This window comes from Arachis hypogaea, chromosome 15 (assembly GCF_003086295.3).
Source record: "Arachis hypogaea cultivar Tifrunner chromosome 15, arahy.Tifrunner.gnm2.J5K5, whole genome shotgun sequence".
NCBI classification, from domain to species: domain Eukaryota; kingdom Viridiplantae; phylum Streptophyta; class Magnoliopsida; order Fabales; family Fabaceae; genus Arachis; species Arachis hypogaea.
Genome location: NC_092050.1, coordinates 130657924 through 130682761, shown reverse-complemented (window position 1 = coordinate 130682761; position 24838 = coordinate 130657924). Strand labels below are relative to the sequence as shown.

General features: G+C 36.0%; 1 protein-coding gene across 1 annotated transcript; it reads right to left on the bottom strand.

Annotated features, from left to right (window-relative positions):
• Nucleotides 1-20351: 20351 nt before the first annotated feature.
• LOC112750700 (serine/threonine-protein kinase 52) lies at nucleotides 20352-23914 on the bottom strand. Its single transcript, XM_025799514.3, has 6 exons — nucleotides 23256-23914; nucleotides 22694-22815; nucleotides 21800-21996; nucleotides 21512-21686; nucleotides 21057-21191; nucleotides 20352-20910 (listed from the first exon to the last, which is right to left on the bottom strand). Exons 1-6 carry the CDS (start codon nucleotides 23575-23577, stop codon nucleotides 20704-20706), a joined length of 1158 nt encoding a protein of 385 aa, XP_025655299.1. The 5' UTR covers nucleotides 23578-23914; the 3' UTR covers nucleotides 20352-20703.
• Nucleotides 23915-24838: the final 924 nt, after the last annotated feature.

Genomic DNA, 24838 nt, shown 5'->3' with positions numbered 1-24838 from the left:
ATTTAAATACATGGATACAATAGTTGTTGAAAAGATAAGCTATGTGGCAGAGAGATCTCTGCGACGACGGCGATGAAGGGAGCAGACACGATGAGAGCGGCAGAGAGGGTTCTGCGACGATGGCGATGAAGGGAGCAATGTGACGAGAGCGGCGGCGGAAGGGCTCGTGCGATGCGAGCGGCGGAGGGGGCTCGTGCGATGCGAGCGGCGGTGGGAGCGGCGGAGAGAAGAAGGAGCTCGTTGACAGAGAGAAGCTCGTTTGATTTGTGTGGTGTGAATGGAGCTCGATAGGATGGGCACAATGCTAGGTTTAACTCAATTTTTTCGACAGAATATTTTAAATTACAGACAGATTTCTGTCTATAATAATTTAACAAAACGCAGTATTTTGTAAAATCTGTAATAATTTATACAGACGGATTTTCCGTCGGTAATTATTTTGCACGAAAAAATTAATTTTTTTGATAGAATTATCGACGGATTCTCTTTTCCGTTTGTAGTTTATGCTAATTCATTTTCTTTTGTTTCCGACAGATACTTCCTCGCAAAATATGTTTGTATTTCCGTGGAATAAAATCTGTCAGAAATATCCGTCTGTAATAAATAGTTTTCTAGTAATAAATATTGTAACACCCCATTACCCTAAACCTTACCTCTAGCCGTAAAGTAAAGGATAACAAAGTGTCATGACAATTTTAAGACTTATAAAATATAATATAGGTTCAAGAATTTATATAACTAGAAGCCCGATGAAGGAATAAAGCTCAAAGTCGCATGTAGCGGAATTACGAAACGCGAAGCGTTCACACACGATAACTAATCACGTAGGTACGAACAGAACAAGACAAATAACTATAAAACCTTGTAGATAGCTCCAGGATACACAAGGTAATCATTAAATTAAACAATATATATATATATACACGTAAGGCTTCTTTGTTTATAACAAATTCTATGCTACCCATGGGCATCATCATTTATAGAAGAATATATTGGGATTGAATAGATTGTAAATCAATATCATCATCAGTTTGATAAAATGGTTGAGAAATGTTTGAATTATTTTGTACCCCTGAAATATTAATTCCAGAATTTGCGGATCTGGGAATTTTAGTTGAAAAATGAGATTGTGAAGTCACAGAAAAAGATTTTATTGTTGAAACAAAATCATTAGATGTTCCTGCTTTAGATCTGGAAGAAAAGGAGTTTCGTCTGTCAAAGAAAATCTCTACTCTTCCTGATTCATCCTGTTTTATTTCTCGTAAGAGATGTGCTTGTCTAGGTTGTGTTGGAATGACTCGATTAATTGACCATGACTGAGGAAGGTCAATTTTATCCCACTTTATGAGCCTTGGGAGTTGGGACCGTGACATTGGCCTTTGTCATGTCTGTGACGAACAAAGTAGTTTCACGATTACTGGATTTAAGAAGGACTCTAGAATTACAAGTGTTCATGACCTTGTCAAAAGAGGACTAGTCACAGCCTGCGGAGTATAGGCCGCCTAGTCAAACTTAATACAACAGAATTTTGGAAGTTTAAAACAGCTTGTACAATTTACCTCTCAAATCAAATCTTTAAGGTCATAAGGTCTAAGATAAAAAGGTGAGAGAAAGTACTACAACAAAATAAAACAGAAATAAACAAGGAAGAATGATGAGCGGATATTTTATACCCTTTTTAGTACTGTTTTCTTAGTGTTTTTAGTTATATTTTATTAAGTTTTATTATGTTTTAGTAGGCTTTAGTGCAAAATTCACTTTTTGGATACAACTTTGAGTTTTTGTATTTTTCTTATAATTTTAGGTAATTTTTGGGTGAATTTGGCTAGTTTTGGCAAAGTCTAATTCAGAGGCAAAGAAAAGAGTGTAGATGTTGTTAGATCCTGACCTTCATGCATTCAAACGAGCATTTATGGAGTTACAGAGGTCTAATTGATGCGCTCTTACTTCCAGGACTTTCCAACAATATATAATGGTCTATACTTTTCTTTAGAGACGACCGCTCAAAACGGGCGTTGAACGCCCAACTTACCCCCTTTCTGGCGTTCAACGCCCAAACAGGACCAACCTCCCAAGTTGAACGCCCAAGCTGACGCCACCAAGGGAGCAAAGAAGCAGTGTGGACAGTGAACGCCCACTCAACCAAGTTGGACACCAAGCTCAGCCCAAACACTCACCAAGTGGGCTCAGAAGTGGATTTTCGCACCTTAACTTAGTTTATCTTATTTTTGTAATTTTTAATTATTAGTAATATCTTTTAGATCGAGTTTTTATTATAAATAAAGGACTTCCTTCCTCCTGACGATGATGCCTCCCAGGAGGGGAGAAACACAGCCACATTACTTTACACCTTCTTAATCTGTCTTCTTTGTAAAACATGAGCGGCTGAACTTTTTAGGTTAAGGATAGGAGCTCTGCTCTTTCCTATAGATCAATATCATTACTTTTCTACTTTAATATATGTTTTATTCCATTCTATGATGCATTGTCGTTTTTCATCCTTATGAATCTGGGGTGGAACTGGCGTATGACCCCTTATTCTACATGAGTTCTTGCGAGTCACAGGATAGTATTGAGCTGCAGTTTGAGAATGTATCACAGATTCCAACAAGTTATATGGGCTAATTGGGATATGTGACATAAAATCTCGTTAGTCATGGGTAATTGAGGTTTATGTGGCACTAAGGCTAGAATCATAGAGCTTCATTCTCCGATCCGGAAGATCCGACATTGTTTGTGGCGTTTTGAGTAGGATTGTCAGAGATTGAATTGCGTGAGCGTCACCCTCATCTAGACTGAACTACCACGGCTGGTGTTTGGCTTGGATTAGAGGAGATTAATGACCACTGGCCCTGGCTTAATCACTTACAGCCTTGCCATTGAATGAATCACTCATTGTTAAAGTAGTCAGTACGAAGTATTAATCTGGAAAAACAAGTATCTCCAAGGCCTTAACTGATTTCCCATTATTGTTTCTACACCAACTCAGTATTGCTTTCTTTATTGTTTTGTTTATGCGCCTACAACAACAACAATTATCTTTCTATTCGCCTGACTAAGATCTGCAAGATAACCACTGCTTGCTCACTCCAGCGATCCTCGTGGGATCGACCCTCACTCACCTGAAGTATTACTTGGACGACCTGATGCACTTGCCAATTCTGTTGTATGAGTTTCATTTTCGGAGACCAAGTTTTTGGCACCGTTGTCGGGGATTGTTCGAGATTTACAAACTACCGGTTGTCTTACTCCTTAGATAAGGTACTTTTTACTAGTTTTTCTTTTAATCTCTTTTCTTATTATTTTTCGAAAACTCTTTAAAAATTCTTTTAAAAAATTTATTGTTTTTATCATCTTTTTCTTTTGTTTGAGTCCGATATCAATTTTTAAGTTTGGTGTCCTTTTGATTTTTGTTGATTTGTCTTTTTTTTATTCTTGAAAATTGTTCTTTGTTTCTTTTCTCTTTTTCTAAATTTTCCTTGTGTTTTCTTTTGTTTGATCCTAAAATTTTTAAGTTTGGTGTCTTTTAGTGTTTTTCTTTTAGATTTTCAAAAATTAGTGTAGTTTGATTTCAAAATTTTTAAGTTTAGCGTTTTCTTTTTCTTTCTTTTTCTTTTTGAATTTCAAAAATTTTAAAAATCCTTTCTTTTAAATTTTCGAAATTTTGAAATAAAATCTTGAATCTTTATCTTATCTTTATCTAAATTCAAATTTTAAGTTTGATGTTTCTTATTAGTGATTTTTAAAATTTTCAAATCATATCTTGTCTTTCTTGATTCTTGATCTTTATCTTGTTTATCTTTTGATTTTTAATTCTCACTTTAGTTATCTTATTTTTAATTTCAAAATTTTAAGTTTGCTATTTTCTCTTTATTTTCTTTTAAAATTTTAAAACTTGGTGTCCCGTTAGTAACTTTTTTATTTAAATTTAATTTTCTTGCTTATCTTTTCTTCTTTGATCTTTATCTAATCTTTTTTTTGGTTTTAAAATTTTGTTATCTTATCTTTCTTTTAAAATTCAAATTTTAAAAGTTTAGTATTGTGTTAGTTTTTCTCTTTTTTTCAATTTTGAAATTCAAAAATCTCTCTTTTGACTTTCTCTTTCCAATTTTCAAAATTTTTCAAAATCAAATCTCCTATCTTAATTCTCAAATCTTATCTTATTTTGTTTCTTTTTCTTGACTCTTTCTATCTAATTTTTAAATTTCAAAATCTTATCTTGACTATTTCTTCTTTAATTTTTGAAAATTGCCTTTTTAATTTCAAATCTTTTTAATTAATTGTTTGCTTTATCTAGTTTTAATTTTAAATTTGGTGTTTCTTTAGTCTTTCTTTTAAATTTGAATTTCAAAATCTTTAAATTTTCAAATTTTATCTTATCTTATTTGACTTTTTCTTTTCAAATTTAATTTTTCAAATCTTTGATTGAATCTTTTATTTTAAATTTTAAAATTTTCAAAATCAAATCTTCTATCTTATTTTTAAATCTTGTTAGTTAGTTGTTTATTTTGTTCTATCTTAATTTCAAAAGTTGTTGTTATCTTTTACTTTCTTTTTGAATTTCAAAAATTTTAAACCTCTTTCTTCCTATTTTTTTTAATTTTTCATATTTTCTAAGTTATTTTTATTTCATTTTATTTATTTTTGAATTTTTTTAATTATTTTCAAATTAAAAAAAAAATTTTGGGTATCTCACTGGGAGTCCTCTAGACTTTTACATAGAGACTCCCATTTTTCTTTGTCTCTTATTTGTGTATACAGGAACACCAAAGTCGCTATGGATCCGAAGGGGAAAACACAAATCAGGAGAACCGTGGGCTCTCCTGGCTTCTATGAATTTAAGGCCAGCATAAACCTGATGACGCTAATACAGCAAAATTTCCAGTTTCATGGAAGTCCATAGGAAGACCCTAAGAAATTCATCTCCGACTTCCTGGAGTTCTGTGACACTGTAGAGAGTAATGGAGTAGACCCCCAAGTCTCCAGGCTATTACTCTTCCTATTTGCGGTGAGGGGCCAAGCACTGGATTGGTGGCATGCTGAACCCAGGGGAAGTTTGAACACTTGGGAGAAGCTTGTTAACAAATTTCTGAACAGGTTCTCTCCCTCGCAAAGGCTGACTAAGTTAATAACAGACGTTCAGACCTTCAGATAGAAGGCAAACGAGTCCCTCTATGATACTTGGGAGAGGTACAAGCTGATGTTCAGGGATTGCCCCCCATATGTTCTCAAGTTGGGGCAAGACAATCATCTTCTATGAAGCTATCTCTGAGATGGTCAGGAGGTCAGTAAATCACTCTGCAGGCAGTTCTCTATACTTTATAGAGACACACGAAGAGGCAGATGATCTCATTGAGATGGTTGTCAATAACCAGTATTTATACTCATCTGAGAGGACTCCAGTTAGGAAGGAAGCTCAAGGGTGGAGGAATCACTCTAGTAGAGTTGAAGTTGAACACCCCGAAGGGGACAGGATTGAAGTTGAACGCCCCGGAGGGGGCAGAGAGGAGGTTGAACGCTTGAAAGGGAGTAGCAGGGGCGTTAAACACCCTGAGAGGGGGGAAGGCATAAGCGCCAGTTCAGAGGACATCCCCCTTAGACATCCTGAAAATCCCTTTCCAGTTACTCTGGACGCTCATCCTGCATCACCCAAGGCCCCAGAGTACAGAGCTAAGTTGCCATACCCTCAGACACTTCAAAGACCTTCTAACACTCTCTCCAGAGACACAGAGGTGCATCCAATAAAAGAGAGTAAGGCCCTCATCAGGACAAAAGAGGCTGAGCCTAAGGTGGTACACACTGTTGAGGAATTAAATGAAGAAGAAGCTCAAGAAGAGGCTAGAAGCACACTGTTACATGCCCCTCTTATGGGAAGAAAGCCTAAAGTTCCACACCCTCAGACGCCCCAAAAGGAGACCAAGGACGAGCACTACTCAAAATCAGGAAGTCTCTAAGAAGTTACAAATCAATATTCCTTTTGCTGAGATTTTGGAACAAAGGTCTCTCTCTAATGGAAGAAACCTCATTGATGCTGAGAGAGGCGAATTGATGCGGAGATTACATAAGGATTATATGGTTTTCAAGGTCTTTAAACCTCCAAGACCCCTTGACAAAGGAGGTACCTGCATGCAGAGTGCAATGCTGAAGCCTCCTCCCTTAGCAAAAACTCATACAGTTTCCTCAGACATCAAACCTAAGTTTGGTGTTGGGCAGTCACTACCCACCAGGGAGGAAGGTCCCAAGAGGAAGATGCATAGGGGATGGAGAAACAATCCAACCCCTACCCTAACAAGCAAAGAGAATCACTCTGATAACAATACCAAAAAGGTTGTTAGGAGGAATTCACATCCGAGGGCATTAATCTTCTCCTCTTCTCCCATGGAGTCATTTCTTTTAACCAACTGGAAGAAGAGGAAGAAATTCAACAATCAAGTGTCAAGCTAATGACATTAAAGAAGCGTTTGTTGGGAGGCAACCCAACCATAAGTATCATATAGTATTTTCTTCTTTTCTATTTTTCTTTCTGTTATTTTAGTTTGATTTCATATTATTTTATTTTCTATTGTTTTTCATAGTTTTCTTAGTTTTTCTAACATTTGAGATCATGTGTAGCCATTAGAACAGAAACAGGAACGCATAAGGAGAAAAATATAGCACCCTAGAGGGTACCCCTTCCTGGCGTTCAATGCTAGAAGGGAGGAGAAAGCTTGTGTGTTCAACGCCCGTAAGGGAGGCAGCCCTGGCGTTTAACGCCAAGAAAGGATAGATTTTTCTTTGCTTGGGGACAAGCAAAATTTTTAAGTTTGGTGTTGCAGAGCGAGCTCAAGGTGTACATTATCATCAATGGTACCAAAGGAAGGTGAAACATCTTCATAGAAGAGCCTGAGCAACCATCAGCACTAAGGTGGTCGAGTTTCATTCCCCCTTCTTTCTGTTTTTCAGTATTTTATCTTATTTCCTGTTCTCTATTCTAGCTTTTGCATGATCACTACTAGGATTTTCTTTGCTTTTTAGTCTAGTAGTTCAAATTTTGAATTTTTTTTTTGGATTTAAGATGTCTCATATATCCCACAACAAGCTTAAAAGAAAATTTTTTGAAAAAGGAGTAGTAAAATACACAATATCTTGAGTATATCATAAGTTATTCCAATTATTTAAGATGAGGTGGTCTTATCTTTATTTTCTGAATGTATGAATTAACTGTGTATATTTGATATTGAAGTTAAGTATGCTGGCTCTTGAAGAACAGTGAATTTAGAGAAGTATTATTGGTTATCTGAAAAATAAAAAATATTGATTCTTGAAGCAAGAAAAAGCAGCAAAAAGAAAAAGAGAAAAATCAAAAGAGAAGAAAAAGAAAGCTCAAAAGAAAATTCGAAAGAGCAAGGATCCAAGGCTTTGCGCATCAATGGTCAGGAGGGTCAAAAATTGGCCTAAAAAGCTCAAATGAGTTGCTATCCCTAACTAAATGCTTGTGGTGTGAAGGTGTCAAGTAAAAAGCTTGAGACTGAGTAGTTAAAATCATGATCCAAAAACTAAAGAGTACGCTTAAGAACTCTGGGCACCACTGTCTGGGAATTTAAGCAAAGCTAAATTCGAATCCAAAGGGTTCTCCTAGTTAAGTGCCTATGGCATTTATGTATATGGTGGTAATACGGGAAAACAAAATGCTTAGAGTCACGGCTAGGCTTAAAAGGTGCAAAGAACCAAAAGAAACTGTGTTCAAGAATCAAGAAGAGCTAAAAGAAGAGAATCAATAATATCATCCGGATTCTAGTTCCAAGGGATGCCAATACTTCTGAGCTTCAAAGGAAAGTGAGATGCCAAAACTGTTCAGAAGTAAAGAGCTAATAGCCCCATTCAATTATTTGGAACTTAGTTTCATTAACAATTCTGAGACTTATTGTATCTTTCTCTTCTTTATAGTGGGCTAATAAAGTGATTATTGAGTTGATAAAGTATGAATATGGATGATTATTGAGTTGATAAAGTTATTGTTGCACTTCCAATTATCTAAGATACGAGTTTCCCTAGGTAGAAGCAGTGGCTAGCCACCACGTGCTCCAGGTTGAGACTCGATACTCTGCTGACCCTATGTCGTAAGTGTAACACCCTACCACACAGAGCTTTACGCTTAAGTCGTAAAACAGAGGTGGTGTGGTATTACAACCTCTAAAATAAAATGCATATATATATATATATAATAGCAGAAGAATTATTATATGCTAGGAGCCTTGAAGAATAGAGGAAATAGAGATCGCGAAATAAAAGCGCTCGAGATACGAGTTAACTTGCGTGCTAAGAAAGCTACCGCTGTTAAGTGTAAAGTAACCCAAAACAGGAACAGAGAGTCAAAGATACAAAATAACAAGCTCCTAACTAAGCGTGCGAAGTCAAGACTGGCCGGAGAATATACACACATATATACATATATATACATATCCAAAACCCAAATGTACATAAACAAAATCCTGCCTCTCCATACACCTCTAGGAGGATCAAAAAGAATAAGTTATGTGGAGAGAAAGCTAAGTACATATATATACATCATAGCATAACAAAATAACCCAGTAACCACTCCGCTTCAAGAGTCCAGACGCCTAACGAGATGCCTCTCGACCTGCATCTGAAAAACAACAACATAGTATAGAATGAGAATCGGAGGTTCTCAGTGTGGTAAAGGTGCCACACACATAATATATAAGGTCCTGGGATTGCCAGAGGCAATCTTAGAACGCTGACACTCAGATTATAGAGCTTAAAGTATTAAACAGAAGCTATAAAAGGTGGTTTTCTAAGAATACCTAAACTTGACTTGACTTAACCTTAAATCTAAACCCCATATTGCCGTTCCTCCATACCTCCACTTCCTTCAGTATTTCACAAACAGTTAAACAGGTATAAGCAAGCACAAGAAGGTTACAAATACAGCAGGTAACAATTACACATTCAACATGGCAAATACAGTTAGGCACACCCAACTAATGCACAAGCAAGTAATTCAAGTAAAATGCAGATGATGCATGCCTGTCCTATGGCAGATGAGGCTCATCTGTCGGTTATCCAGCCAACCCAACAAGTCTGAATTGTCCTTAGACTGTCCCGCGACGTGCATCCCCAATAGTCTATGCATAGCTTTATCTCAAATAATCAATATTACTCAATGTGGGTAACATTCCTGGGAATTTATATAGTGCCCGGTCACACTTACGTCGTAGGGTCAACAGAGTATCAAGTTTTCAACCTGGTACACGTGGTGGCAAGCCACGGCACTTAATCCAGGGAACCTCGTATCTCAGATCATTAAATTATTCAAGCCATATAAATAATTCAATTATAATTCATCAACATCCACATCATTCTCAATCGCATCTCATTCATCATCATACATCAATCATATTCAATCCTTATCTTTCATTATCACACCTCCCATTCCGTCCATCAATAGTTCCAATTCAAAACATAATTCATTCTTTTCTAAATGAATCAAACTTAAAACATGCTCATTTTCTTAATAACTCAAAATCAAACCATATAACATTTGAATCTAAATCTTTTTAAATAATCATCTAAACAAAATCTCTAATTTTTATAAAATTTCGGCAGCATCTCCTCTAAAACTCAGACTTTGCCACCCTTTTCGGGTCCAAACCTGCATTCTTTTCAATTCAACATACCCTTCCTCATCATCATAACAATCATCACAATAAATCTACCTCAGATCAACAATTATACTCATACAATATTCAAATCCAACAACCAAAATTCAACTAAGAATCGTAGTTCACAAATCCTAGGCTTTTAACACAAAATACCTCATTTTTCATTCGAAATTTCCATTCCAATTATTTTCAAACCTATTACCACCAATCCAAATTGCCAACAATAATCCTCAACAAGCTCCATATCTTTTCATCAATCATCATTCAACCAAACCAAAATATAGCCATATAATCAATAATTCAATCACATATCCTTTCAAAGATCCAACTAGCAACCAATATCATCTTACAAACAAATCACCAAACCAAACCAAGCATATTCATCAACCCATTACTAAATATTAAATATACACCTGCATTCCAACTTATCCTATGGTCATCTAGCCTAAGTTTTAACAGAACATTATATATTAAATGCAAGAAACCTAAACCATACCTTAGCCGATTCCCAAGTATTATTCCAAGATAATTTTCCTAAAAGAACACAGCCCTCAAAACCTCAACTAATCCGCTTCCTCCAAGTTCCAGTAATCAAAATTTTGAGCTCCAATTATTTATTTACAACCTAATACACATTTATAACACATATATACCCAATTTAATACTCAAAGCTCAAATTCAATGAAATTAAAATAGAATTATGGTTTTTTCACCTTACCCAAGCTTCACATAAGTAAGAGTGAACATTTTCCTCAAGCTAATTGGATCATAAAACATCAAAGAACAAAGAAATTCAATATCCCCACTTAATTTTCCAAAATTGGGGAAAAAGATGGCTGGGAACAGAAAAACGAGTTACCTATGAAATTGTTCTGGTAAAATTGTAGAGTTCGATGCGGTGGACGCGTGGCCGCAAACGGTACAGCGATCGGAGCTCGGACGGAGGAGTTACGGCGTGTTAAAGGTTGCTGTTAGGTTTGGCGTTCTCTTCCTCCCTGGGAGCATTGCTGCTTCTGTTACGTTAATGAAGGGAAATGAGCTTTTAGGCTCATTTAAATGCTGGCCGGTTGGGCCCATGGGCCTGGTTTGGGCCCAGTTCGACCGGTTTGGCCCGTTCGGTCCAATTTTGGGCCGATTTCTTCGAAATTGGTGTCAAAATTCTCGTTTTGACGAGCTCTATTCTAATTTAATATCACATTTCTAATCCTCCTTATTAAAAACTAATTTTATTGACTAATTATTTTACTAATTTAACCGGGGTTTACATCCTACCCACCTAATAAAGAATTTTGCCCTCAAAATTCAAATTCAATTACCTGAAAAGAGATGTGGGTAGTCCTTTCGCATATCTGATTCGAGTTCCCAGGTATGTTCCTCGATACCAGCTCGACTCCAAACTATTTTTACCAATGATACTTCCTTCTCGCATAATTGTTTAATATTAGTATCATCAATTCTCACTGGAATTACTGGAAGTGTTAGATCTTCTCTTACTTGAACTGGTTCCAGTTCTAGAACATGACTTGCGTCAGGAGTATACTTCTGAAGCTATGACACATGAAACACATCGTGCAAATTCGAAAGATACGGTGGTAAGGCAATTCTATAAGCCACTGGTCCAATTCTCTTCAGGATCTCAAACGGTCCAATATAACAGGGATTTAGTTTCTTAGTCTTAATAGCTCTTCCCACTCAAGTGGTTGGTGTAACTTTTAGAAAGACATGTTCTCCTTCTTTGAACTCCAAAGGCTTTCGCCTCTGATCAGCATAGCTATTTTGGCGGCTTTGGGCTATAAGCATTCGACTACGAATTTTCTTTATCTGTTCAGTCATTTCAGCTATCATCTCAGGCCCTAATAAACTCCTTTCTCCAGTTTCATACCAACACAATGAAGATTGACATTTCCTGCCATACAGAGCCTCATATGGAGCCATTCCGATGCTCGCATGATAGCTATTATTATAAGAAAATTCTATTAGTGGCATATACCGATCTCAGCTCGCTGGCTGGTCCAAAACACAAGCCCTTAGCATATCCTCCAAGGTCTGAATAGTTCTCTCTGACTGACCATCTGTCTGAGGGTGATACACAGTACTCAAGCTTAACTGAGTCCCAAATGCATGCTGAAAAGCTCCCCAGAACCTTGATGTAAAACGAGGATCCCTGTCAGATATAATGGTAGAAGGCACACCATGTAACCTGACAATCTCTTTGATATACATTTGAGCCAATTCCTCCATTGTGCAATTTATTCGGATAGGAAGAAAGTGAGCTGATTTCGTCAGTCGATCTACAACCACCCAAATAGCATCACAACCAGACCGGGTTCTAGAAAAACCTATCACAAAATCCATTGCGATACTCTCCCATTTCCATTGTGGAATCTCTAAAGGCTGAGGGTCCCTGATGGTCTCTGATGCTCAATCTTAGCCTTCTGACACGTTAAACATTTAGATACGTGCAATGCCACATCATTCTTTATACCTGGCCACCAGAACATCACTTTCAGACCCTGATACATTTTAGTGCTCCCTGGATGAATTGAAAATTCGCTCTTATGAGCTTCCTTCAAGATACTCTGTCGCAGGTCTCCAATATCTGGCACAACAATCCGGTTCTTGAACTTCCGCAAACCATCCTGTCCTTCTGACACTCTCCACTATTTTCCTAGATGATAATTCAATTCAAAATCATAATCTTTCAGAAGCTCCATCCACCTCCTCTGACGCATATTTAACTCTTTCTTCTCAAAAAGATACTTCAAACTCTTATGGTCTGAGAAAACATGAAACTTAACGCCATAGAGGTAGTGCCTCCAGATCTTTAAAGCAAACACAACAGCAGCAAGTTTTAAATCATTTGTCGAATAGTTCATCTCATACGGCCTTAATTGCCGTGAGGCATATGCTACAACATTCTGGTGCTGCATCAGAACGCACCCCCAAGCCCTTCAACGATGCATCACAGTACACTTCAAACGGCTCACTTGGTTCAGACAATACTAACACGGGTGCAGTAGTCAATCTATGCTTTAATGCTAAAAAACTCTCTTCACACTCTGGGTCCAAATAAAAAGCGTATCCTTCCTAGTCAACTTAGTTAAAGGTAAGGCGAGCTATGAAAGTTCCTTAATGAATCTCTGATACTATCCCGCCAAACTTAGGAAACTTCTAATCTCTATTACTGAAGTTAATCACTCCCATTTCATCACTGCTTCTACCTTAGCAGGATCCATGGCTATTCCCTGCTTACTCACCACGTGACCAAGAAACTTTACCTCGCTCTTCCAAAACTCACATTTAGATAACTTAGCGTATAATTTCCTGTTTCTCAGAATTTGTAATGCAGTTCGTAAGTGATCAGCATGCTCCTCTTCAGTCTTAGAATAAACAAGAATATCATCAATGAAGACAATAACAAACTTGTCCAAATACAGCCGGAAAATCCTGTTCATATAATCCATAAATACTGCCGGGGAATTAGTTAACCCGAAAGACATCATTGTATACTCATAATGACCGTAACATGTCCTGAAAGCAGTTTTCGGAATATCCTCATCTCTAACCCTTATCTGATGATACCCGGATCGCAGATCAATCTTAGAAAACACACCGGCACCTTGTAACTGATCTATTAGGTCGTCAATTCCAGGTAACGGATATTTGTTCTTCACAGTGTTCTTATTCAATTGCCGATAATCAACACACAAGTGCATACTCCCATCCTTCTTCTTTACCAATAACACTGGTGCTCCCCACGGAGAAACACTTGGTCGGATAAAATGCTTACCCAAGAGATCTTTCAGCTGAGCCTTCAGTTCAGCCATTTCTAAAGGTTACATCCTGTAAGGAGTAATCGAAATTGGACCGGCTCCAGGCACCAACTCAATTGCATATTCAACCACCCGATTAGATGGAAATTCATTAATATCATCCGGAAACACATTTGGAAATTCACATACAACCGGAATCTGCTCTAAACTCTTATCATCACCTGATACTCCCACAGTTAATAACATAACACCCTGACATTCAGTTCTAGAATAGTTTACTATCATAGAGTTCAAATAATAACTATTCGCCACAGCCAGCACTTCTGACCCTTCCGGCATAAACTGTACTGACTTCTCAGAACAATTAAGCAAAACATGGTTCTTAAATAACCAATCTCCCGACTATCACAGCGTCACCTGCCTGCAGGATACATCGTGTCCCCTGTCACCAATACTGAGCCTCACCTTGCAGTTGATAAGTTCCAAATTCAACCCATTGCTCCTCAGGAACCTGTTGGGCCTGCAACGACCGTTCCATAGCTTGAATCCAATTATCTGCTTCAGTGGGATTTGAGGTTCCCCTGAAGGTCGGAGGGTGAACTTTCAGAAATATAGCAAGTGTCATAGGACCGTCCTCATCATTATTGATCCCGTGATTACCCTGGTTTATCTTATTACCCAGTGCCTCAGCTGTTGCCTGCATAGCTGCAGCCATATTTCCCAGAGTAGCCATAAAGTCTACTGGATCATTCCCTACCGGGTTAGGAGTAACGATGCCTATCCTACCTCTACCTCGCCCGCGACCGCGTCTGCGAGTCAACATCTGGTCCTTATACACACTAAACAAGTGATATTAAGTTGATCAGTCTTAATATCGCAGGTCTAATGCTTTAAGTTCCAAATGCATGCTCACAAACGTTTATGCCATATATCAATTATATATCCTAATAGCACATAAACACATGCTCAGAGAATGCACAGAGGCACAATCAGTCCGTTTTTCAGGCTCTATAGGAACAAACTACTTTGATACCATAATGTAAGACCCTACCACACAGAGCTTTACGCTTAAGTCGTAAAACAGAGGTGGTGTGGTATTACGACCTCTAAAATAAAATGTGTGTATATATATATATATAATAGCAGAAGAATTATTATATGCTAGGAGCCTTGAAGAATAAAGGAAATAGAGATCGCGAAATAAAAGCGCAACACTCAAGAAACGAGTTAACTTGCGTGCTAAGAAAGCTACCACTGTCAAGTGTAAAGTAACCCAAAACAGGAACAAAGAGTCAAAGATACAAAATAACGAGCTCCTGACTCAGCCTGCGAAGTCAAGACTGGCCAGAGAATATACACACATATATACATATATATACATATCCAAAACCCAAATGTACATAAACAAAATCCTGCCTCTCCATACACCTCTAGGAGGATCAAAAAGAATAAGTTATGTGGAGAGAAAGCTAAGTACATATATATACATTATAGCATAACAAAATAACCCAGTAACCACTCCGCTTCAAGAGTCCAGACGCCTAACAAGATGCCTCTCGACCTGCATCTGAAAAATAACAACATAGTATGGAATGAGAACTGGAGGTTCTCAGTGTGGTAAAGGTGCCACACACATAATATATAAGGTCCTGGGAATGCCAGAGGCAATCCTAGAACGCCGACACTCAGATTATAGAGCTTAAAGTATTAAACAGAAGCTATAAAAGGTGGTTTTCTAAGAATACCTAAACTTGACTTGACTTAACCTTAAATCTAAACCCCATATTGCCGTTCCTCCATACCTCCACTTCCTTCAGTATTTCACAGACAGTTAAACAGGTATAAGCAAGCACAAGAATGTTACAAATACAGCAGGTAACAATTACACATTCAACATGGTAAATACAGTTAGGCACACCCAACTAATGCACAAGCAAGTAATTCAAGTAAAATGCAGATGATGCATGCCTGTCCTATGGCAGATGAGGCTCATCTGTCGGTTATCCAGCCAACCCAACAAGTCTGAATTGTCCTTAGACTGTCCCGCGACGTGCATCCCCAAGAGTCTATGCATAGCTTTATCTCAAATAATCAATATTACTCAATGTGGGTAACATTCCCGGGAATTTATATAGTGCCCGGTCACACTTACGTCGTAGGATCAACAGAGTATCGAGTTTTCAACCTGGTACACGTGGTGGCAAGCCACGGCACTTAATCCAGGGAACCTTGTATCTCAGATCATTAAATTATTCAAGCCATATAAATAATTCAATTATAATTCATCAACATCCACATCATTCTCAATCGCATCTCATTCATCATCATACATCAATCATATTCAATCCTTATCTTTCATTATCACACCTCCCATTCCGTCCATCAATAGTTCCAATTCAAAACATAATTCATTCTTTTCTAAATGAATCAAACTTAAAACATGCTCATTTTCTTAATAACTCAAAATCAAACCATATAACATTTGAATCTAAATCTTTTTAAATAATCATCTAAACAAAATCTCTAATTTTTATAAAATTTCGGTAGCATCTCCTCTAAAACTCAGACTTTGCCACCCTTTTCGGGTCCAAACCTGCATTCTTTTCAATTCAACATACCCTTCCTCATCATCATAACAATCATCACAATAAATCTACCTCAGATCAACAATTATACTCATACAATATTCAAATCCAACAACCAAAATTCAACTAAGAATCGTAGTTCACAAATCCTAGGCTTTTAACACAAAATACCTCATTTTTCATTCGAAATTTCCATTCCAATTATTTTCAAACCTATTACCACCAATCCAAATTGCCAACAATAATCCTCAACAAGCTCCATATCTTTTCATCAATCATCATTCAACCAAACCAAAATATAGCCATATAATCAATAATTCAATCACATATCCTTTCAAAGATCCAACTAGCAACCAATATCATCTTACAAACAAATCACCAAATCAAACCAAGCATATTCATCAACCCATTACTAAATATTAAATATACACCTGCATTCCAACTTATCCTATGGTCATCTAGCCTAAGTTTTAACAGAACATTATATATTAAATGCAAGAAACCTAAACCACACCTTAGCCGATTCCCAAGTATTATTCCAAGACAATTTTCCTAAAAGAATACAGCCCTCAAAACCTCAACTAATCCGCTTCCTCCAAGTTCCAGTATTCAAAATTTCGAGCTCCAATTATTTATTTACAACCTAATACACATTTATAACACATATATACCCAATTTAATACTCAAAGCTCAAATTCAATAAAATTAAAATGGAATTATGGTTTTCTCACCTTACCCAAGTTTCACATAAGCAAGAGTGAACGTTTTTCCCAAGCTAATTGTATCCTAAAACATCAAAGAACAAAGAAATTCAATATTCCCACTTAATTTTCCAAAATTGGGGGAAAAGATGGCAGGGAACAGAAAAACAAGTTACCTATGAAATTGTTCCGGTAGAAATGTAGAGTTCGACGCGGTGGACGCATGGTCGCAAATGGTGCGGCGATCGGAGCTCGGACGGAAGAGTTACGGCATGTTAAAGGTTGCCGTTAGGTTTGGCGTTCTCTTCCTCCCTGGGAGCGTTGCTGCTTCTGTTACATTAATGAAGGGAAATGAGCTTTTAGGCTCATTTAAATGCTGGCCGGTTGGGCCTATGGGCTCGGTTTGGACCCGGTTCGATCAGTTCGGCCCATTCGGTCCAATTTTGGGCCGATTTCTTTGAAATTGGTGTCAAAATTCTCATTTCGACGAGCTCTATCCTAATTTAATATAATATTCACATTTCTAATCATCCTTATTAAAAACTAATTTAATTGACTAATTATTTACTAATTTAACCGGGGTTTACAGTAAGTGTGGCCAAACACTGTGAAAGTTACAGATGAGCTCGCTCCCGTGGATAAACACCAGTGTGGGTGTTGTGTGATTATAATTATGATTGTGAATAACTCGAGTTGGGGATGTACGACAGAGGGACAGTCCAATGGTTAGCTACCAGGACTTGTCGGGTTGGCTTTATAACCGCCAGATGAGACTCATCAGCCACTAGGACAGACATTCATCATTTACAGCTATGTGACATTGTTTGGGTGTACATATTGTACTTGGTTTGCCTATGTGATTATTTGTGTTTAACTGTTAATTGTTCTACTTTATGTAACTGCTTGTTTGTACTTGAGCTTTCCTACTTGTGTTTGTGATTGAAACTCTGTTGGATTGTGGTGGATTAGCTGCTGTTTGGATTGTTTGGGCCTAGGACCGTGGTTGATTATGAGATGGGCCAAAGGTTGTGTTTAGTTTTGTGTTTTGGTTTAGAAAAGTACGAAAAACTAAACTGGTTCAGCATAGACTTAATGAACTTATACTTGGAATAGCTTGGTCATTCATACTATGTAAGGAAAACTTTCACAAAGGCTTTTGATTTATTTTATTGAGGAATTAACAGCTTTCTCTTTCAGGGAGGATTTTAAATTTTGATACTAAACCTTTGGTTTTGGATAGATGCATAAGACATTGTTTTGGATTTTAAATTTTAAATTAATCACTTAACGGTTTTACCTTCACGTGTCCTATTATAGTAATTCTCAAAAACCCTCTACTGAGAACCCTTTCGAGGATGATGTTCTCACCCCCTACAAATTTCTCTTTTCAGGATATGGGCGCTAAAGTCACGAAGAGTTTACCTAGCTGTTGTTCTCGTGATGTTTTGTATTGCTTGAGTTATTATTTATTGATCCCTCACCTTTATCTTTATACATTCTGTAAGAGGGATAGGAATTGTATTAGTTAATGCTTGTAGAATTATATATATATATATATACTTTGTAAGTTTTATAAGTTGTATTGTATGTATGGATGTATGTTACCTATCAAAAAGCATTTTGGAGCGGTTATATGCTTTAAGGTTTTAAATAGGCTCATATTTTAGTATTAAATATTATAAGAGTCGTCATAATACCCGCGCTATCAGAGTGACGCAGCCGGAAGCGTGACATTTTGATAGTTAGGGTGTTACACATCTCAATTAAAGACTTTGTCAAAAATGATAAAGAAGAACCTTTGAAGCCTTCTACGATTTTTTTCTGATATTCATTGATTTCTTTATAGATAATTTTGTTTGGAAATCAATTCCCTACAACAACAGCAAAAATATTTTAATAACAAAAAAGTAATGTAAAAAAATACGAAATTTGATTGATAGAATAGATTACAAAAAGGATTTTTACTCGATGCATTTAAGCCAAGAGCATCCCCTTATCTTGGTAGAGGTGATCATGATTTTCTCGTACCATACGTTCAGGGAGCTATTATACAAATCAAAAGAATTGGCAAGATATATGGTCTTCTTTGAGATGTTCTTCTTGGCAACTTTTTTATTGTCATTTTTGCTGTAAGGAATAAAAAATTAGGTTAATAGATAACAACACTACATTTAACTCATGAAAATCACTTAACCATGCACAAAATGAAACCAGAAGCACTACAGCAATATTCTATGGTCTAATTACACTAAATCCATGACAAAAACACCAATTGCATCTTAATTCAATCAAAATGTACCAAAAGTACTTAGTGATTACTTGCCACAAACTCAGTTCAAAATATGCAAATCACTCAAACATGCACAAAATGACGACTGTAGCAACATTCTATGGCCTAATTACACCAAATCCAGGACAAAGAAATAAATTGCACCTCAATTCAGTTAAAATGCACTAAAAGTACTTACTGATTACTAGGCACAAACTCAGTTCAAAACATGCAAATCACTTAAACATGAACAAAAAATACATACAAATTAATTATAGATAAGAAAATATTAATATAGATTAAATCACACAAGAAGCACTACGACAACATTCTGACACCGTCCTAACATAGTTATCACAAATGAACAGTATAAAAAAAACATTCATATCTACAAACTACAATATCGCGAGAACACAAATTGAATCTACTAAATATACAGAAATATGACTATTTAATGTTTTGCAATCGCAAATGTGAAAGAGAAAAGTGAAAAATATGGACGATTTACCTTCAATAATCTTTCGTCTTCTCTTTCAGTGTTTGTTGTTGAAGATTTCGAATGTAACTTCGAGATTTTCTTGAGTTTTCGCGATTTTGAGCGTAGTTTAAAGTTTCTTTGTTGCAGTTTTGAGGAAGAAAGTGGAACTGTTTTTCATATTAATGTGCACGGCTTCGAAACGTCATTCGCGTTAGTGAACAGTGGCACCAGCGCGTGTTTTACACGCTTTCTGTTTTGAAGTTGGTTTTGTTGGGCTTAAGCCAACTTTGTTGGGTTTGGATGTTAAAAAGGCTTGTATGTGTAGCATAATTGCTCTATTTAAGGGTTTGCCACTAACCAATGAATTGCTGCATGTATAAAATGAGATTCAAACTCCAAAATTTATTTAAACAAACTAATAAACTAGCCACGAGAGATTTTATTGCTTTTTTTTTTTGTCTTTGAGATTTTATTGCTTTATCATGTATAATATGCAACATTGTATACTTAATGTTGGATCCATCAGGTTCAATATGTTTTTTCTGGATAATTTAAAATTGGGTTTGATATTAAAAATGACCGAATAAAAACTTAATTTCGAATCTAGCTAAAATGCTAAACCCAATCAAATGGTTCATGCACTCCCTTACTAGTTAGCCGAGTTTCGGTGGTGGTCGCAACACTCCCTTACTTTTGCAAAATATTGCAAGTTTTTAACTAACTTAAATTGGTCAAATTGGTCAAATGATTAACTCACTTGTTCATTTAAACTAATTTTAGGAGTTCGAATCCTGTCTTATGCGTTTAGTCAATAACAAATTTTTAAATATACAAGTTCTCATTTCTCAAGCGAGGTGAACGAGTCATTGTAGAGATTAGAGCATGCTTAATAAATAGATCCAATTTAATCACTTCAATCATGATTACAACATAGTGAAGATCGTACAAAGGTGATGACTTACAAGGCTATATGGGAAACATTGTGAAGCTATAAGTAGTACTCATACCCATAAAACCCCAAACCAAGAAGAAAGAGAGTTTAGAATAAAATAAAACAAGGGGTATATGACTTTACACAAGAAATAAAACTTCACAAACTTCTTCCTATACCCTCTACTATATGTTCCTCTTAGTGGCATTCAAATCCTGTTTTCTGACCATAGACACATAATTGATACTTTAGATAGTGAGATATTACTTTTAACCAAATAGTATGCTGGACCAAGGAGATAAGCTCAAGGCCCTCGGCTTTTGCGAAAGCAAAGACAACCCTGCTGCTGATCAGGCGGGATCATACCTCCACCTTTCGATGTATCGATCGCCTCGAGCAAGGAAACTACCTCGTCCATCTCAGGTCGTTTATCAGGATTCGCGTCCCAGCATTTCTTCATCACGTTTGCTAGAGAGCTAGGACAACATCTTGGTATTTCTGGTCTCAGATTCTAAAATTTTAACAGAAAAATGTAGTCAAATCATGATCATGGATTCAAAGTAAATGTGAATAACCCGTGACAAACATGTGCTGCTCAACTATGAGTTATAGCCAAAACCAGAAGATATATATACACATACACACATATATATATACCTGGCGAACAACGGCTGAAGTAATCTCCGAGAAACTGAGGTCGGGATATGGCATGTCACAGCAATATATTTCCCATAAACAGATTCCAAAACTGTACACATCACATTTCCTGTTATAGGGGTTGCCATTTAAGACCTGGAAGCCACCACCCAATTTATGGATGAATATGTAGTTAGTTATACGATGTTTGTGAAAAAGAACTACTTAGTATTGTCCTACTAAAAAGAGCTGGTTATATGAATTAGACGATGTCATAGTATCTTGTCATAAATCAAATTTACCAGGCTTTATCAGTAATTAAATTAGAAACTTTTAAGGTCACCCTCTTGTTTATATTGGCCCATGATATTCTGCATTATTAAATGAAATATGCTTTGGAAAAAGAAAGCAATTGCAATAATGATCAACTCTGCCATACATGGAAGAACAATTTCTAATTGGTACTAATGACACACCTCGGGAGCCATGTAACCAAGTGTACCGGTCTCCCCAGTCATGTCATTCGGATTTGACGCTTCAACACGGGCGACGCCAAAATCAGCAATCTTAACCGTGCGTGTCTTATCCAACAGCATGTTCTCTGTCTTTACATCTCTATGAACAATCTTTTGAGAATGAAGGTAACTCAGCCTGCAACAAACGAATAATTTGAGCTGTTATCTAGACATATTATGAGAGTTGCTTTTCTGAACTTGCTAAATCACTATGCAATCAATGAAAAAATATTTGCAAAAGACAAATACCCTCTTGCAAGATCAAGTGCCAACTGGATGACAACCTTAAAAGCCAACTTTCTTCTTCGATTCTTTATCAGGAAAGATTTAAGCGCACCTCCAGCAAGATACTCCACAACAACACAGCAAATATTGCTTGGCAGGCTAATTAGACCATCATCAGTTTGTATCTGCAATTCTGAAGATCCCATTGTTGCTCCTATGAACTGAAACAAGATGAAAGAGTTATTTGAAAATTTCATGACCAACACCACTTATGTCCTAAAAAATAAGACATGCTAGAACACCCAAATTAAGAATACATGTGAATCAAAATACATGTAATGAAGATGTAGAATAACTTTCTTTCTGTCAGAATAGAAGTGAAAATGGTGACATGTCGATGCTTCCAGAGTACAGATTCATTAAGATTTCTATTTTTTTGGATCAAAAACTGTTTCAATAAGATTTGGTTATAAGCTATTTTGAACCTGAAATAAGCTAATCAACACAAAAGCAGGCATGATATATAAATTTCAAAGTATGGTGCTTTTTAAGCATGTCCAACCAAATGGAAGTTCCTATACACATCCATTTCCATTTTTTAGTGACTCTAATTTCAATAAATTTCTATGAAGTTATAGTGTCTTTCTATATCAATAGAGGATCCGATCAATTAAACACTTAAAAGTTTGAATTCTCTAATTTACCGGACTTGATGTAGTAAACAAAGTCCTTGAAACTGCTATATGATCTGAAAACTTTAAGAACTTGATGTCACAAGTAAAACTGAAAGGAGTTATGCATAGGCATTAGAGGCGTCAATTGACTAACCATCCGTGAAACAGCAGCTGATGATATGCTGTTATAACAACTAACAAGCTCAACCAACAACAACGAAATTAACTAAGAAATGAAATTGACCTTTGTCACATTTGGATGATCAAGTTTATGCCAAACAGCAACTTCTTGTGTAAACGCCGACCTCAGGGCTGCGATTTCAGCATCGGTCCGTTGCCCTTCTTCACCATAGTCCAGCATTTTAACTGATCATTAAGTAATAATCACAGGATTGGTTAACAGTGGAAATGCAAAATAAAAAAAGAAAAAAAGCAAACCAATAATTTCATTAAAAGCACAAGCAATCTCAATATAACATTGAACATATATTTTATTCCACAGTCACCACACAAAAACACAAATCTGGATCGCATGAATTTTCATATATGAGCCCCAACATGCAAAGAGATTCAAAGCTACCCATCACCAATCACTATAAAAGAAATGCAACGTAACTAACTGCCATAACTTTTGATCAAGTGCTTGATCCAAACCGAATTTCGCTCCAAAAACTAAGACCATCAAAGAAATTGACTATGCTTAGCAGTGATCCTATTGAATTGAAGTAATCAATAACAACAACAACAATAATAATAATAAAATTAATAAAAAATAGTAAACAGAGAAAGAGAAGAGAAGGGGTTACCAGCAACATCTTGGCCATCATAGACACCACGGTGGACAGTACCAAAAGTTCCACGGGCTATGACACCTTTAATGATGAGGTTAGAAGGGTCAATTTCCCACTCCTGCCTCTGCTTCTTGAAACTAGAAGAGACAACACTCTTCAACTTGGTGGCAGTGGCAACAGCAACAACATCTTGTTGTTGTTGTTGTTCTTCTCCATCTTGCTTCTGCTTGTTCTTCTCAATGGTCAGAACCTTGTTGAGGTGCCTCTCAAGCTGCTCATCAATGGTCTTGAGATCAATCTGATCAGCTCTAACAAAGCCATCATTCCCTTCCTTCATCTCTTGTTCTTGTTCTTGTTCCTTGTGTCCTGAGAATTGTGTGGTTATTGGGGTAAGTAGGAATGTTGAGGTTCAATTATTTTGGGATGATGATGATCATTCTCTTGTTTGTGTTGTTAGAATTTGTTTGTTTGATTGATTGAGTCCGCAAAATTGCCGCGGAGACTCCAATCATCCAGTTGGGCACATGGAAATGCCCGGGGCAGAGCGTGTGGCCACTGACCCACTTGGTCTCCTCCTTCTCCTTCTCCTTCTCTCCTCTTCTTTAACTATTTTTTTTTTTTTATAGCCTCTTTAACTCATTTATAATTTTCACTCTTACGTCTTACACTAGTGTTTAGCGTTAAGCATTCACTGTTCTTCTATTTATTATTCTTTTTCTTGTCTTGTTTTTTATTCCTCACATTATTCTTCTTTTCAACTTCTTTTCCAACGGCGATTTTTCTTAAGATATTTCTTTATTTAATAATTTAGGAGAAGAAGTAATTTGCCAATATGAATACAGTCTATCTAAATCAAATTTAGCTAACTAAAAGAGGAGTCACTCAAATAAAATATTAAAATTATCGTTTTTAAAAATATTTTTTAATAATTAAAATTCAACTTATATAACTGAATAAACTGTATTATTTTTATTAAAATTAGACCAGATAAATTAATTTATTCGAAAAACTAATAAATTAAATTTTGAACTAATTTAAATTAATATTTTTAATCAATTATATGTATTAAATTTTAATTATTAAAAAATATAATTAAAAAAATATTTTAAACATTTTTATCTGAGTGATTCCTAACAAAAAAATTATATTCGTCTTTTAATTCGACTCATTAAGAATCGAATCTATTTCGACGCATAGAAATTAAGTTTATCTTTATAACCGACTCATTAAGATTTGAGCTAATTTTATAATTCACAATCTACTCACATAAAATTTAATACTAATTTTAACTCACAAATATAATTTATATAAATAATAAAATATTATAGCACAAAAATAATGAAATAAAGGATAATGGTATTAAGTAAATTTACATTTCTCGAAACTATTTATAGAAAATATATTTTATCAATCCAACCATTAATCATAATAACATATAATGAAGATTATGTATACTGAATTTTATTTAAATCAGATATCAATAAACATGGTATTGTAGAATTATTTTTGTTTATGTATGGTTTTTAATAAATTATGTTAAATTACTTTTCAAATATACAAAAAGTATATCAAACAATTGACATAAATAGTATTTCTTT